We start from the raw sequence: 17142 nt of genomic DNA on the forward strand, positions 1-17142 counted from the left end.
TTTCAGCGGACAGTTTTTCGGAAATTCCGTAAAACCTTGTTCGTCAAACTGTCCGCTGAAACTGTCCGCTGAAAGCCCACACACGAGCGGACTGTCCGCCCAAACACTGTTCAGCGGACAAAGTTGGGCGAACAGTCCGCGCGTGTGTACGCGGCCTTAGATATATAGCTTCCGGTTCATGCAACTTAAATTGGTATCCTGCAGCATTGAACATAAAATGTTTGCCTTTAATAAAAAAGGTAAATTATATAAAGTAGGGGCGTGCTACCTATAGCTTAGAATATCTAATCTGGGTCCCTGAATCCATCTATTTAATGCCACATCGTTTTAGGGACCTAAGCTGTTGAAACATATTTCACTCTGATTGAATGATGTATGTACACTTTTATTTAGTTTGAGGGCCTTCCTGCCAATAGAGGTGAATAAGTAATAAAAATCTGCTCTACTGTATTAGTGAACTGGTAGAAAGTCCAAACCAATGCTCACGCATTCAACTAAGACTAACTCACACTTAAAAAGTGCAGCTCCCCTTGTCTGGGTGACGATCAACCAGTGGTATCCAATTAAAATCTCTATTTTCAGAGGGTGGTTATTGAGTGAGAATCCCCACTGCTATAATGTGAGTTGCTGCACAGGACAGTAGTATGCTTTTTTTAAATTAGGTGCTGTCCTACTATAGAAGTATAGTTTTTCTTTATTGGAGAAGTGATGTCACTATAGGGGTTGCCCTCTGTGTGACATTACTATCTAAGTAACTGAACACTATATATTAAGTGTGGGCCTGCCTTAGATTGTAGACTTGCATCAGAAACTATTTAGTGAATCAAAGCAAAGATGATGTGCAAAGCTGAGTAAATCATATCAACCAGTGAGATTTTGATGAATTCAAGACAGATCACACCAGTGTGTCCTTTAAGAGTTAATTGCTTTACATCGGCAAACAAATTGTATGCTTTAGCTCAGCAAAAGGGTCCCAGATGGTGGAGATCATATCTGACAAATAAGAAAATGCTACAGCTGGGGCAGCTACATTTAAGAAAAATAGCCTGTTTTGCAGCAAGCAACAGATACATATGAAATAATTTGCTAAGGGTTTGCCAACCCATTTAGGATAAAAGTAATCTGTCACAAACTAAAGCGCCATTCTTATAAAACCTCTGATAGAGGCAGTAAGCGTCAGCCTCCATCAGAAACTTCTAAGACAGGCACATTATGCATATCAGTTTAGGTGAGGTAAAGCTACAGCTATTCAGATTCACTTCACCACAATTCAAATTTACTGCACTACAAATAGTTATTAGTGTGTCAGGGATTAATAGCGTCAGTCAACAGGTACCAAAGCAGTTGCCATGACTTCTTCCCCGTAAGGAGCCCAAATAAACTATTTATCTTAATCCGACTAATCATGGTTGATTTACTAAAAGCACATAGGCTGTTCATTTTGCAAGGGAATATTCTTTTTTCAAGGGAATTTTCCCTTGGGCTAGCGAATGAGATGAATCTTGCTGACTTTTGTAACTCAAATACTTAAGAACAAAAAAATAAAAATGACATATTCTTCTATTTATTTGGGTATTCATTGCAAAGTGAATTTTACCACATTTAAAAAAAAAATTCCTTTGAAAAGTGAACAGCCGCTTTGCCTTCAATAAATCACCCCCGACTGTCTATATATTGACTTAATATAAATTGACTTAATTTATTCAATCATGTGAAAAGCAAATTGCCAACTATTTTGAATACCCAATAATGTGCAGATGCTTTTACCATATTTGAATAAATAAAGTGAATATTCACACACTTTTATCAGTGAAGATACTCAACTTTTTTTTAGTAAGTCAGCCTATTTAAATTGCATACAGGTTCACTTGAATGTAATCCCTTCAGCGAATCAGCACCACAGTACAGTTTTTAGCACTTAAAGATAAAAAAAAATATATAATTTAAAAAATAAATACTAGGTCCCGTTTTGACATAAAACATGGGCTCAGAGATATTTTAAATGTATGAAGTCTGCACCTCAAAACATTTTCATAGTGTGCAAATATGCATTTCTAGCTTTTCAGAGATACATCAATATGTAGGCCTCCTATGGTTCCCCTTGAGGTTCAAATGGATAGTTTTTACAAAGCTGTTTTTTGAAAATAATGCAGCAAAACTATTCTGCAGATAAAAATTTCAAAGTTTTGGTACAGAAAAATGTGATGATTTGATTTTAATGTTTCTCTTCCATAAACCTGCATTATTTTTAACAGAAGGATTTTAGAGAAGCTATAGAAACCTTAGGGTCTGCTCATTGAAGACTTGAACGCACAAGCATGTGTTTGTATATGAGCAGTGTGTACAGCAAGCAATGTTTTTAGGATCTAGCAGATTTCAGTGAATTTCCAAAATGTAGCTTGCTGACAGCCTGCTGAAACCTGCCATCACTCCCACCATCAATTGTGTTTAACCGTCACAAACTGAAATGGGAGATTGCTTTAAAGGCTTCAGTAAAGCTTCTTAAAGTGGTTGTAAACCCTTACAGACCACTTTTTGCTACAGCTAAGCCTATAATAAGGCTAACTTGTAGCTACCCAGGATATCTCCTAAACCTGTATGGTTTAGGAGATATCCCCCGTATTTACATGTGCCGACCGTCACTGGCACATGTGCACTGACACAAACTGAAGCAATGGCACGTATGTGCCATTGGTTCAGTAAGTGTGTCATTACCCCACGCATGCGCGGGAGTGACGTCATTTCGGCTCTGGCCAAACACAGCACTGGAGCCGTGATACCCGGAAGTAACCCCCAGGAGGGATGTCACCAGCCGGTGCTGTGTACGAGCACCGTAGTGAGGACTTCGATCTCAGGTGAGTATTACATAATGAACTAGTATGCTATGCAACTAGCTTATTATATCTTTGTCTTGCAGGTATTAGTTTTTTTGTGTTTTTTTTCAAAGTGGGTTTACAACCACTTTAAAGGTGCTGAATCTTTGTAATGGTTGCTGTACACATTGCTTTGAGACACAACGAAACCCCCTGTGTATATAAGACCTTAAGGAGTTGTATTTTTTACTCAGCTCAGTGAAACTGGATTAACTTCAATTGTAGGCAAAGAGAATTCCTTTTTTCTTTTTTATTCATCTGCACAGGATTGGGTGTTCAAAGAAAAAAAAGCTTTATGTGGCCTAGTGCAGAATGTACTCTTTTACTTAAAAAGGTCTTTTTCATACCATGTTTTGTATATTTGTTATTTATATTTTTCTTGCATTTTCCTTCAGTCTGCGTATGTTACCTTTCCATGGGAATTCTGTCTAAATAGGAAAGCAAAGCAAGCAAAATTTATATATATATATATATATATATATATATATATATATATATATATATATATATATATATATATATATATATATGCGTGTGTGTGTGTGTGTGTTTTACCTTTATATACATAATTTCTTGTGCCTTCAACAAATCGAAAACATCAGTAAGATTAAAACATACAAAAACAATGCAAAAATGAACTGCAAGTGTTACAGGCTTCTTGTTTCTTAGGCACATACACAGATTTTATTCTGGGTCATTATAATTTTTCAAGATGAAGGGTTAATTGTAGCTTCTTTGTGTCTGGCATTGTGTGGGAGAAAAGTTACGTTTTCCTAGGAGTACATAGTACATCAGGCTTTGCAATTATTTGTAAACAGCTGTGCAATAGAAAAGAATAAAACCAAAAAGAAAAGCAACATTGAAATAGTTACATACAATATCATTACAGTCTTAAATGAGCCTTAGGATCAGTATAGTATTATGGCACACTGTAAAGGTCTTCAAGGACCTAAAATCCCATAAGCTTTAACTCTATATGGAATTTAATGAAGGCAGTACTTTATACATACTTCATATTGTAAAGCATTGCAATGTGCAGTCTATCAAAGGAATAGGCATCGCCGTGGGTGTTTATTCCTTGAACCATAGTTCCTTATAAACAGTGCAGATGTAGTAGCAATAACTAAATTTTTCTGAACAGTTCTTGTGGACGTTATTCCTTTCATTGTGGCACTTCATACAATACTACACAAATAGATCATTAGCGATGAGGGGCATGAAATGATAAAGACTTGGACACCATGACCAATTTGACCTGCCATTACATGAGAATGGAAAAAATCTTAGAGTAGAGGTTCAGTCAAATCCAAACTATACATAAACCTGCTCCCACCTCCATTCCAAACTTATTCTAACTACTTTTTAAAGGAAAGATGTCTATACTTATGCTGAGGGCACTCCGGTCCATGATTTCTTCAGTGACCGGTTTCAGAGAAGAGGAGAAATTGCTGAAAATGGCTGCAGAGCCTATGCACTGATGTCACCCATAGGCTTACTATGGGACTTCCACTGGGTTAGTATGGGTTAGACTCTAGTGGCCTCCATAGATGTTTAATTTACAGGATAGTTAGAATAGGCTTAGAATGGGGGTTGGCGCAGGTTTTGTTATAGTTAGGATTTTATTGGACTTCTACTTTATAGCCCAGCACCACTAAAGTTGAAAAACAACTTATTTGGGGGCAATGGAAACGTAGAATTACTGACCCTATCTTCAGCATCTTTTCCCTCATGCTCAATTGGTCTAGGGTCTTGACATTATCAAGGCAGGTTCTGGGTCCAAAGCACTGCATTGGACAAAAAGGCGTCAAGGTACAGTACACCATCGGAGGGTGGGGTAGCACTCTCTGCTGGGGAGCGGAAGATTGGGTAAGTAAACATGCTTTTTCTTTCCCCCGGACCTAAACAAGCAATAAATCCTTGAAGCACAGGCACGGCCCCACTGCAATGGAGAATATTCAGTGGACTTTATTATTAATAAAAAAAAAAAAAAACAGAATATTTTGCAAACATCAGTAGCTGGATATTTCTGCATGATGGGAGTGCTGCAAAAACACGCTGATATTATATTGATTCCAAAATCATGATCATGATTCCATATGATCAATCTGATGCAGAGAATGCACATTTAAAGGGGAAAGGAGGAAGGCATTTTTGGCTCTGGCATAACTCAAATAAAAACAATAGTGATTGGCTAGAAAAATCCAGCCACCAATTGATTATTTCCCCAAGAAGATTCTGCCAGGGGTCTGGAGAAGTCAGTGGAAGCTTACAGAAAAATTGGTTCCTGATCCAACTACAATCAGTTGGGAGGTGTGATGCTCATATTATGTCTGTGGGAACCCACAGAACTAATCTATTATGAAACAATAGTTTTCTGTGACTGACTGATAAGTTGTTCCAATGATGTGCAAACAACAGCAGGTCAATATTGCTCATGTCCAGCAATTCAACTGTCCATTTAACATGAACCCTGCAATTATAGCTAATGCTCAAAAGACAATAAATCCCATTATTTGTTACTGGGATGTGTAGTATTGACCCTTCTGACAGAGTCATTTGGAAGCCCTGTAAATCAATCAAAATAGTATAACAAAAAATATAAATTTACTAACAGTGAAAATAAATAAAATTAATTTTTCCAAAAAATACCAAAGGGTTCTCTTACAACAAAATCACCCTTAAATTCCTGCTTATAAGACAAGATTACATGAGAATTTAAGGGGAAAATATCCTTAAATATGCAAAAAATGCATCCCAAAAAAAATCACAATAATATATTTATAGGCTGAATAATATTACTATAATATTTCACATACACATATTTGCACTTATTGTCTGTAGCTACAGGTAACCTGTACACTATTTTTTATGTTAAAAATGTGTACCTATTTTTAGTATTGAACAAGTAAAAATGATGTATTTGTGCTGTATATATTGTCAACTGTAGGTGCAAAAGTGCTGGAAATGATAGAGAGCAAATGCAATATACTGGGAAAAAGCCCTAAAAATGACATACATTGCCTTCTTAGAAACCACTTTAATCTGAATACATTATGAATATTTAGCAAAATTGATATAATTAGCTTAAGGGAATAGATATTTTCCTTGTGAACTCAAAACAACCATGAGTGTAACCCAAGTGAAGGAAAATCTTCCCAAAGGCATAGACTGCAATAAAAACTTGACAGATGTTCTAACCCTTTCCCACTCTATACAAAACAAAATATACTTCAAAAGTGTACTCCAGTCAGTTTACAAATGAAAAATCACATTCAGGTATATTAAAGGGGTTGTAAAGTAATTTTATGTTTCTTTTTTAAATAACAAACATGTTATACTTACCTCCACTGTGCAGCTAGTTTTGCACAGAGTGGCCCCGAACCCGCTCTTCTGGGGTCCATTGGTGGCTGTCTGTGCTTCCTCCCGCAAGTACTTCTCACGTTCATGCGAGCTCCCTCTAATGGTGAGAAGCACCTGAGGGCGCGCTCCCGTGATACAGTCGGTGGCTATAGCCGCTTGCTGTATCACACGGCCCCGCCCCTGGTGCGCTGTGTCATTGGATGTGATTGACAACAGTGCGAGCCAATGGCTGCACTGCTTTCAATCCATCCACTCCAGCCAATCAACGGCCAGGCTGAGTGGTGAAGAGGACATCGCGGGCGAGCGCGGGACTTTCGAGGGGTCAGGTAAGTAAAACGGGGGGACTGGGGGCACCGGCACTGTGAGATGTTTTTTCACCTTAATGCATAGAATGCATTAAGGTGAAACAATATTTACCTTTACAACCCCTTTAAGTATCTAATATTTGTTCAGTCTAGAGAGATGTAATAAAGAATAATGCTTATTCCTGGGTCTCATGACAGCTAGGATCCTTATTTTCTCTTGCTTTAGCTCAGGAATGTAGCCAGGCTCTTGACATCATGACATACAATGCAGGACCTGCAGTGGGTGCTGGTCAAGCATTCTATGTGTTGTTGTCAGTGTAGGGGGTGTCAAAACATGACCAGAGAAAGGGTGTGGCTTTATAGGGCTGGTCTTGGATTCCATAATCAATGGGGAGGCCTACAGGATCAAGGATTAGGGTAAGTAATTCCCTCTATTACATGCTCCCAAGACATTAGATCTTTAATATATTTGAAAGAGGTAGCACCCCACAAATGATTGGAGTCCACAAGGTAATTGGAGTCCAGCTTTAAGCATTTTCTCACAAATATTTAATTTATAAATATTTGATTGGAGATCAAATATGCAGTAATTTTTTTAAAGATTGAGCTTATTAATAATATTGTTTAAAGATGACATTTTTGAACTGCAACAAATTGCCATGTCTAAATTCTACTTTTTTCTATCTACCCAACATATATTCTTTTACAAATATGGTTTGAAAATTTTAGGCCAATGAATGAAAAGTTTATATTTAATACTAATTGTAGCATAAAAATGCCCAGACTGTGACAAAAAAAAATAATTCAAAACCACAAAATGTATTTGTTTTTTAGGATGTAATAAGACTTTTATAAGACAAAATATCAAGATATTTTCCCCTTAAATGAGCCCTGTTTTGACTGTAAATAATAGACTGAAGAACACAAAATTATTACCACAGTTTCTTTCTCCAAATATGACATTTTGTTTGCATAAAGAACAGATTTTGCATTATTGCTCTACTTATAAGAATAGATTAAGGAACTTATAAACAGACTGGCACATTACAAACTTAAGGTTCTTTGGTGAAGAATGAAAATAAAAGAAACAGTATTCTGTTGTAAAGTAACTTCAGAACTGGTTTTATCTGTTCACCCTTTGGATTCTCTCACATAGAAGGGAGAGGTACTGTGTGAGCTTCACCATGGCGACAATGGCGATACCTCCAATCATCATACATGTCGGCCAAAATAATGCGTGAAATAATACATTGGAACTGTAAAGTTTGGTTAAAATTACATTCTTTTGATTTCCTTCTGGATCATAAAAACATGAAAATCTTTGATGTTTCCGGAAGTTCTCCATGATGATATTAACAAGTGACATTGAGTCTTCATAATTTTTTCCACATTGTGGTATGTATGAACACTAGAAGAAGAAGAAGAAAAAAAAAAAGACATATTAAGACATACACAAAATGGCTCATTCACACTATGCATTGTGTTAATGCACCCATGTTAACATGCATGCTTTCATGCCTTGAGGTACACTGTGTTAGGGCATCCTATTAATTTTTAATGGGCTAGCAGTCGACCTCAAATGGACATGCACCTTTTCGTTTCAATTAAGTGGATTGCAATGTGAAGTTTCCTAAAATGTCTGTGCGTCAAAGTGTGCTGGCTAGGTGCATTGGGGTGCCATATAAAATCAATATCAATATCACTGCAATGCACCACACTTATTTTTGTGAGATGAAATACATTTTACAGTATGTCATTATAATACAACATTATAAAAAATCTGCTGTGCTAATCTTAAATATCTGAATAAACAAATAGTCCTTCAAGCAGCCAGCACAAAAAATGGATGAACACCAATGTAAAAGAAATAGAGAAAAAGGTGCAGCGCTTAAAGATATAGTCCTCAAGGCAATGAATCCTCAAAGAAAACTCAAGATATATCACATATCATGGTGATAAACACACTTGATCAGGAATGAGAGGGAGCCACTACCATCACCCAAACACACTGCCTCTTACCCTCCTCTGTGGACCCTTATAACAAGGGTCAGATTAGCTAGAGATATAAATTATATCCTTAAAGAGGAAGTAAACCCTGATGGGTTTACTTCCTCTTTTTTTCCCTGCAAAGGTAAAGCATAATGGACTACTATGCATCGCATAGTAGCTCATTATGTGTCACTTACCTGACACAGGAGCCAGCGAAGTCGCCGCTGTCCCCTGTAGTCCGCCGCATCCATGTTGCTTGTGGCGTCTCGCAGCTCCGACGAATCACAGCGGCGCAACCGCGATGACGTCACTCCCGCGCATGCGCACGGGAGTCGCGCCTCGCAGCTCCGCCGCTGTCATACGGCGAAGCCGCGATGACGTCACTCCCGCGCATGCGCACGGGAGTCGACAAATTTGGCAAATCCATTCTTGGATTTGCCGCATTTAGTGCGCATGCGCGCCGCTGTCTACGGCGCATGCGCCGTAGACAGCGGTGCCCATTTTCGGGCAAATATCTCCTAAACCATATAGGTTTAGGAGATATTGCTTGGACCTACAGGTAAGCCTTAATCTAGGCTTACCTATAGGTCCAAGTTGTTTGGAAGGGTTTACTTCCTCTTTAATCACAGCACACCAGGTTAAATCAAGCCCGGTAGGATAGACATGGGTAGCCAGATCTCCACAAGCCGTTCCCAATGTTCATAACAACGTTGCAGCACCAGTGTATAACCCAAGGAAACATAAAAGAACAGGCCTCATGGTGCAGCGATCTTAATAACAATTTATTGTAAATGATAATAGGAATTGCACTCACATATTAGTTGATTAAAAATCGCTTAAGTTATGATCTTATAGCATAAGAACTTCCAACAAGATGGCCGACGCGTCCCAGCCTACACAGGCTCCACATCTGGTCACAAGCTCCTCCCTACGCTTTTCATTATGAACTGATGTAATCAGGGGAGAGGCCAGACATGCATAAAGGAGCATTATATAGGACAGCTAACTAGCGGCCGAAATGATTTGCATTCCAGCAGCAGGAAATTGTCCACAATCATGACACTGGGCGTTCCATAGCCAGATGTACGCTGGAATGCATTCCAAGCAGCAGGAAATTAGCCTGGTAAACAAAACCAGACGTGTCCTTAACCAGACAAATAACATCTTTTGGCAATAATCACATTGCCATAAGAAAACAATAAAAGATATATGCTAAACAGACCAATAGGCCACTCATAGCCACATTAAAAAATCTAACATAGTAGGTGCATAATTCAAAACTAATATAAAAATATATATATAAAAAAGGAAGGTTTCTTTTATATAGAGAAAAATACAAAATATGCTCATGATGAGACACAGCGCCATCTTGTGTAACGTTCATAAAACAACAGTACAAATTACATTGCATTTCAAAAACATGAAAATTAACAATTTAAGATGAGAATAATTAAAATAAATAAAATACAGTAGCAGAATTAAGCATTATTAATAAACACATTCATGTCCCATTCTACGTTGATACCAAATGAATTTTAGGTTTTAATCTTATATATCCATTCAGTTTCAAGCCTGAAGACTCCTCTATGGCTCCCTCTTCAGTTGCCAACATATTTGTCTATCCCCAGAAACACTGTACCCTTGAGGTCTCGGTTATGATGGGTGTCATGATGCTTTCAAAGGCTATGTTTAGGATAGCCATTCCTGATATTGGTAACGTGCTCCTTTAATCTTACCTGGAGCATATGTGTGGTATGGCCAATTTGTTCCAAACCACATGGACACCTGATGAGGTAGACACATATCTAGTGGTGCACGTAATAAAGGGTTTTATAGAAAAATGCTTATGGGTAGAATTGGACTGGAAAGTATCAGTCTTTCTTCTACCCTGCAGATTGATTTTTGCAAACCAAGCATTACATGGAATAATTATATTATATATATATATATATATATATATATATATATATAAAATATTCGATTATATTATAAATACATTATATCTACATGGAAAAAAAAAACATTATATTATGAAAAAATTACACCCTATTAGGGGGATCAATTACATTTGGTGACACTTGAAGCCTCAAAGGTGGCGACCCTTTATAAACCACCACAGGGCATTCGGGTAGAAGGGGTCCTAATATCCTATCGTTCTGTAGAGCGTTCCAATGTCTAGATAGAATCTTCCTTATCATATTTTGGTGGGTGGAATAAGTAGTAAAAAATGCATGTTTGTAAACCTAATTTTTTTCTTCACTCCGTGGGATCAAAAAATAATTTCTATTCTTCATAGAAGCACTTTCAAGCGTTTGGCTCAATAACAATGGGTCATAACCCTTCTCAAGAAATCTAGCCCCAAGTATGTCAGCCTCCCTAAAGAAGTCATCATGACTGGTACAATTATGTTTGAGCCTCAAAAACTGACTGACTGGAACGGATTTCAACCTGGCCAGGTGATGTTAGCTATTGGTGCTGATAAAGCCGTTCCTGTCAGTCTCCTTAAAGTAGGAAGACATGATGATGAATCTTTCAGCTATCTTAATACTCAAATCCAAAAAGTGAATTCCAGTTTTACTGAACTCATATTGGAATTGGATGCCCTGTCATTATCATTCAAAAAGACAAAAAAATCCACCAGGGAAAACTGATCACATCCCAGATGAGGAGGACTTTATCAACATACATCCTCCAGAGTAGCAACTAGGTCTGGTATAGATAACGTCCTCCTCCCATCTAGCCATGAACAGGATGGTCATGCTTAGTGCAAATTTAGCACCCATGTACACTGCCCTGTTCTGTAAGTAGTAGGAGCCCTCATACCAAAAATAATTGTGCGTCATTGTGAAATCTAGTTATAACAAAATGAACTGGTGTTGGACATGGGTTTTGAGGGGGACCCTCACGCCATTTTTTGGGGGGGTTTTGGCACGGGGTTCCCCTAAATATCCATTCCAGATCTGAAGGGTCTGGTATGCTCTTGGAGGGGAAGCCATGCCAGTTTTTTTGTCTTAAAGTTGCCTGGCCTGGGGGTGACTTAAAGTCATGTTGTAAGTCGCCCCAAGTCGCTCTGTGATTCATACTCAAGTCGTGTCCAAGTTGCCTCCCAAAGTCACGCTGGAACACGTGTTGCCCCTGTCTGAATGGACTGTTATTTGTATGCAGGGCTGCCATCAGGGGGGTACAGCCCACTCACTTATAAGGGGCCCCGAGAGTCTAGAAGGGCCCGGCTGTCTGGCGAGGATGAGAGAAGGCAGAGAGTCTGCAGCTGCTGCTGGTTCACTGACGTTGGGCTCTTTGTTGCCACTTCTGGTAAATTCCAGCATGTTCACGCCTCGTGTGTTTTGCACAAGAGCTTGGACCAGGAACAGCACCTTCCAAGTAAGGACTAATGTACAGCTGAAGAGGAATGGGGTTGGGGTGGTGTACATGTGTGTGTCTTTGTACATATATGTGTGTGTGTGTGTGCATGTGTGTGTCTGCGTACATATGTGTGTGTGCCTATGTGCATGTGTGTTTCTGTGTACATATGTGTGTGTGTGCATGTGTGCGTCTGTGTACATGTGTGTGTGTGCCTATGTGCATGTGCACATGTGTGTGTCTGTGTACATATCTGTGTGTGCCTATGTGCATGTGTACGTGTGTGTGTGTGTGTGTATGTGCTTGTGTTCATGTGTACATGTGTGTGTGTCTGTGTACATATGTGTGTGTGCCTTGTACATGCGTGTGTCTGTGTACATATGTGTGTGTCTGTGTACTGTACATGCGTGTGTGTGAGGGGGCATAGAGTGTACAGCTGTGAGGGGGCTGAGAGTGTGCAGGTGTTAGGGGGTCTGAGAACATACAGGTGTGAGGGGGGCTGCGAGCATACAAGTGTTAGGGGGGCTGAGAACGTCCATGTGTTGGGGGCTGAGAACATACAGGTGTGAGAGGGGCTGCGAGCATACAGGTGTGAGGGGGGCTGAGAACGTACAGGTGTTGGGGGCTGAGAACATACAAGTGTGAGGGGATTGAGAGAGAACATATGTGAAGAGGGGCTGCGAACATACAAGTGTGACTGGGGCTTTAAGCTTACAAGTGTGAGGGGGGCTTCTAGTTTGGGACGTCCCTTTTGGGCAAAATATAAATATAAAAGCACTGATGACTTATAATAAACTGTTTATTTTCATATAGGACGTTGTTAAAATAAAAGATGTGTGCATGGAAGGACTTGATGGGATGGCTAGTGGGCGGACTCGGTGGGACAGGCAGTGGGCAGGCCCTGGGGAATGTTGGCGGTCAGGCCTGGGCCAAAGCTTTCTAAGGGGCCCCACAATTTCTGATGGCTGCCCTGTTTGTATGTATTTTTTATAGTTTGGGAGTTTGTTCAGAGTAGAGCATTGGTTTAGTGTTTGGATTGTGTGCCACATCGAGATTAAATCCTATTTGGATTGCTGTAGAACTAGTTATAGAGAAACGGTCAGTGGTGAGTTTTTATATTTATTTGATAATCCTGTTTTTTCATAAGTACATAGAAATGGACTTAATTCTTATAAAACATTTTTGTTAAGTTGAAAGAGATAGTTTACATGAATTACAAAGGCAGGGCATACAAAATGAAAAAAATATATATGTTTTTTGAACATTAAAATAAAAAGCCATTTACATTTAAATCAATTTTTCTATACTTGGTTTAATAATGTTGCTGCTGTCTCCCCCCTCCCCCTTATTTTTTTTACAATCTCCTATTTTACACTTAGAGAATAGAAGAGTATTACATTTAAAGAAATCAACCGTTGTGCTTTCCAAATTCTGCCAAGCGTCAAAAAGCTGCTGCCAACCTCATTTAAAAATCCCTCTGCTGCTTTCTTGTTTGGCTAACCACATATCTTTGAACTGGCTGGTTACAGCTTCGTACGTGCACAAAAGCTCATACTTCTCTGTTTAAAGTTGTTCAGCTATAAAATCTTTTATCTCAAACACAACACATTTTAAAATATCTCTGCTTGCTATCTTCTATAGCAGATGTGCCAAAATAACCTTCCGATTTCAATTCAACTGAAGACTCTATACTGATCTTGTGGCCTCACATTTTACTTCTCTGCATAATGTCTATGTATAATCGAGGTATACTGAATTCTAGAAACTTTGCACAATGTGTTTTATTGATTAAGGTCATAGAGGTTTCTTTGTGTCTCAGGGGTTGTATAATTTGTTAATAAAGCATATAAAACAATACTAAACAAGGTGAAAAACACAACCAATCTTCCATGAACAGGGAAGATAAGTTCTGCAACTTCCTTCCCTCAGCATCCCAGAATGACCACACCTGTAGAAGTAGCTGGCCAGGTGATCTTCAGCTAGGGGAATGCCCCCCCAACTGTCAGAAATGACCTCTAGGTAGTTGGGCTGGATTCCAGTAGCATGAGGCTTCTAAGGTAAACCAAGCTACTGTGGAAAGCTCCTCCCCAACTACTAAGAAAGTAGCCCAGTTCCAGCAGGGTAGCCTTTTTGTCCTTGCGCTGGATCCTTCCCGCTGTTTGTCTATGTTACCAGAGCTGTCCTGAACTTATCTAAGAAGAATGCTGTTTATGAGGATAATTCTAGCTGTATTGTGACCTGAACTGTTTTTACTGAAGTGGTGATTCTCAGCTAGACTCTCTGTTGCTAGAGTGTCTTATAAAGATTATGTTATACAGCCACATGTTTCTCTCACTGAGCCACAGAGACATTGCTGTGAGAAGTTTATCTTTCATAATCTATGTTCTCTTGCTCTTTGCCATCCTGAACCTTTTTTGCAATAATGCTTAAAAATTTGCACCTGCTTAGTAAACTGCATGGTATGCTTATCCAGCTGATTACCTATTCTGTTAAACAACCATAACCATGTCTTGTATGTGCCACAGAGTCTAAGAAACACCTGATTATTTCCAGAGCATCCTGCAAGGGATGATGGCTTTTGCTGCAAAACAGCTTCCAAATTGTGGCCATCAAGCCCACCCATGCAGGCCGATGTATAGCCCTGGGGTCTAGAGTCTAGGGAAGCACAGGAATGCTAGCCACACGGAGTGGCTGGAGTACAAGGTTATCTAGAAAAACTGATGTGTATGAACTATAGAGAAGCAAGAGTGCATACCTCTCTTGTAGCACTGGGGTGCTGAAGTCACAGGAAGGCAGGAATTCAAAGGTATCTAGGGGGGCTGGGGTGCTGGAACTCACTGGAACACAGGGGCGAGAGAATTTGGAGAGAGTGGAACACAGGTTGACAGAATGTTCAAGTAACACAGTGGTGCACAGGAATCTCAGTGGATTTTAGGAATGAGCATACTGAAGACACTACAAACACAAGGGTAGCAGAGATGAAGGTATACTGGATGTGTTTGGAGTGCACAGAAAACAAACAGGAGTAGGAATGCTGGATGTGGTTGGATTGTACAGGGAACACAGTGGAACAGAAATGCAAGCTGAAATGCACAGAGTCACTGGGACAGGAAGAAAACTGTAGCTCATTGGGTCATAGGTACACAGGATACAAGTTGGAGTACAATTGAGACACAAAAGCAGGATACAATCTGGATTGCAGTAGAGAAACCGGAGGTGAATGCAGGAGTGCACCGAAGCAACAGAAATACAGTGGGGTCACATGACAGCATAGGATAAAAAGAGTATCTGGAGGTTCAAGGATGCAGAGAATGCTGGAGCTTGGTGTTACTCATGAAAACAGGTTCACTCCAAGGCTTGGAGGTCACTCAGGAACACTCTGAAACACTGGAACAGTAGTCTGCTGCTAGTAAAATAGCCTATTGTGCAGGCAATTCCTAAGGAAATTATCCCATCTTAAATAGAAAAGTACTGTGGATGGACAGGTGTGAGCTGGAACTGAGTGTGCAGCTGAATTAAACAGCAAGGCAAGCATGTCAACACCCATAGTTTCCAGTTTTAGAACACATGTCTGTGGGAAAACAGGTAACTGCAGAGCTTTGAATTTTTGAGCTGTGAGATTAAAAGTACCAGCTTGCTTGCTTTGGGAATAAAAGTGGCAAATCAGCAGCAGCTTTGCTGATTATCCATGACAAACCGGTGATCTGCATCACGGTATTGCAAAAACATTATTACAGCGCCTTGAAAAAGTATTCACACCCCTTGAAATTTTCCAAATTTTGTCAATTTACAACCAAAAACGTAAATGTATTTTATTGGGATTTTATGTGATAGACCAACACAAAGTGGCACATAATTTTGAAGCGGAAGGAAAATGATAAATGGTTTTCAATTTGTTTTACAAGTATGTGAAACGTGTGGTGTGCATTTATATTCAGCCCCTCTCAATACTTCGTAGAACCACCTTTCACTGCAATTACAGCTTCAAGTCTTTTGGGGGATGTTTTTTACAGCTTTGCATATCTAGAGATTGAAATTTTTGCCCATTCTTCATTGCAAAATAGCTCAAGCTCTGTCACATTTGATGGAGAGCATTTGTAAACAGCAATTTTCAAGTTTGGCCACAGATCCTCAATTGGATTTAGATCTGGACTTTGACAGGTCCATTCTAACACATGAATATGCTTTGATTTAAACCATTCCATTGTAGGTGAACTTCCACCCCAGCCCCAGTCCTGTAGTTGCCTCCATCCATCTCCCCATCAACTCTGACCAGCTTCCCTGTTCCTGCTGAAAAAAAGCACCCCTACAACAAGCATCTTCAATGTAGCGTTTATGGTTGTGACTAAAAAGCTCAATATTGGTCTCATCATTCCAAATTACTTTGTGCCAGAAAGTTTGAGGCTTGTCTGTTCTATTTGGCGTATTGTTCTTCTGGCGACTCAATTATGCAGCCCATCTTTCTTCAAGTGCCTCCTTATTGTGCATCTTGAAACAGCCACACCACATTGTTTTCAGAGAGTCCTGTATTTCACCTAAAGTTAGACATGTGCACACTGAAATATTTTGTTTTGGAATTTCGTTTACGTCCGAAAAATAAATTTATTTAGTTACTCCCGAAATTAGTTTTTATTTATTTTGTTTCGTTAAAAAATGCATTCATCCAAAAAAGGTTCGATGGACACAGATCGCTATTGTCAGTGTCATGTCGAATCTCCTATCTATATCAAACTGTTGCAAAGAAAATGAAAATAAAGCATTTGTTTATGTCGGATCTTTCGGGTTTTGGACTCTGCTCGTTCGTTATTGTTTGTTAAAACGATAGCAAAAATACTCAAAACTGCATTCGGACGAAAACGAATGCACATGTCTACCTAAAGTTATTTGTGGATTTTTCTTTGCATCCCAAATAATTTTCCTGCCAGTTGTGGGTGAAATTTTACTTGCAATAATATATATATATATAAAGTGCTGATCTCATCACATCAGCACTGTGCTTAAAGTTGATGTAAACCCGAAGTTTTATTTTTTTTTTATTTTTTTTTATGTCATAATGTAGCGTATAAGATTTCCTATCATTTGAGCCCAGTTTTGCCACAAAGAGTTAATCCAGCTCTGAGCAATCCTCTTCTATTGTTCAGTGCGATAAATATTGACAAACAGAGAAAATCTTTGTCAAATCCTCCCTCTTGCTGTGAGTGACAGGTGATTTACATATCTCGTGCATTAGCCTAAGAGACATGCATTACTTTTTA

At 39.1% G+C, this 17142-nt stretch overlaps 1 protein-coding gene across 4 annotated transcripts in view; it reads right to left on the bottom strand.

Annotated features, from left to right (window-relative positions):
• KCNMB2 (potassium calcium-activated channel subfamily M regulatory beta subunit 2) overlaps window positions 1-17142 on the bottom strand; it is an 828748-nt gene that overhangs the window by 1669 nt on the left and 809937 nt on the right. For all 4 annotated transcript variants that reach the window (XM_077487943.1, XM_077487942.1, XM_077487941.1 and 1 more), the window contains one exon: window positions 156-7946. In XM_077487943.1, the coding sequence (XP_077344069.1) occupies window positions 7662-7946 (285 nt within the window). In that variant the 3' untranslated portion in view covers window positions 156-7661. The remainder of the gene's footprint in view (window positions 1-155; window positions 7947-17142) is intronic.

This window comes from Lithobates pipiens, unplaced genomic scaffold (assembly GCF_037356315.1).
Source record: "Lithobates pipiens isolate NorthernLeopardFrog02 unplaced genomic scaffold, aLitPip1_a1.2 Scaffold_18, whole genome shotgun sequence".
Taxonomy (NCBI): Eukaryota; Metazoa; Chordata; class Amphibia; order Anura; family Ranidae; genus Lithobates; species Lithobates pipiens.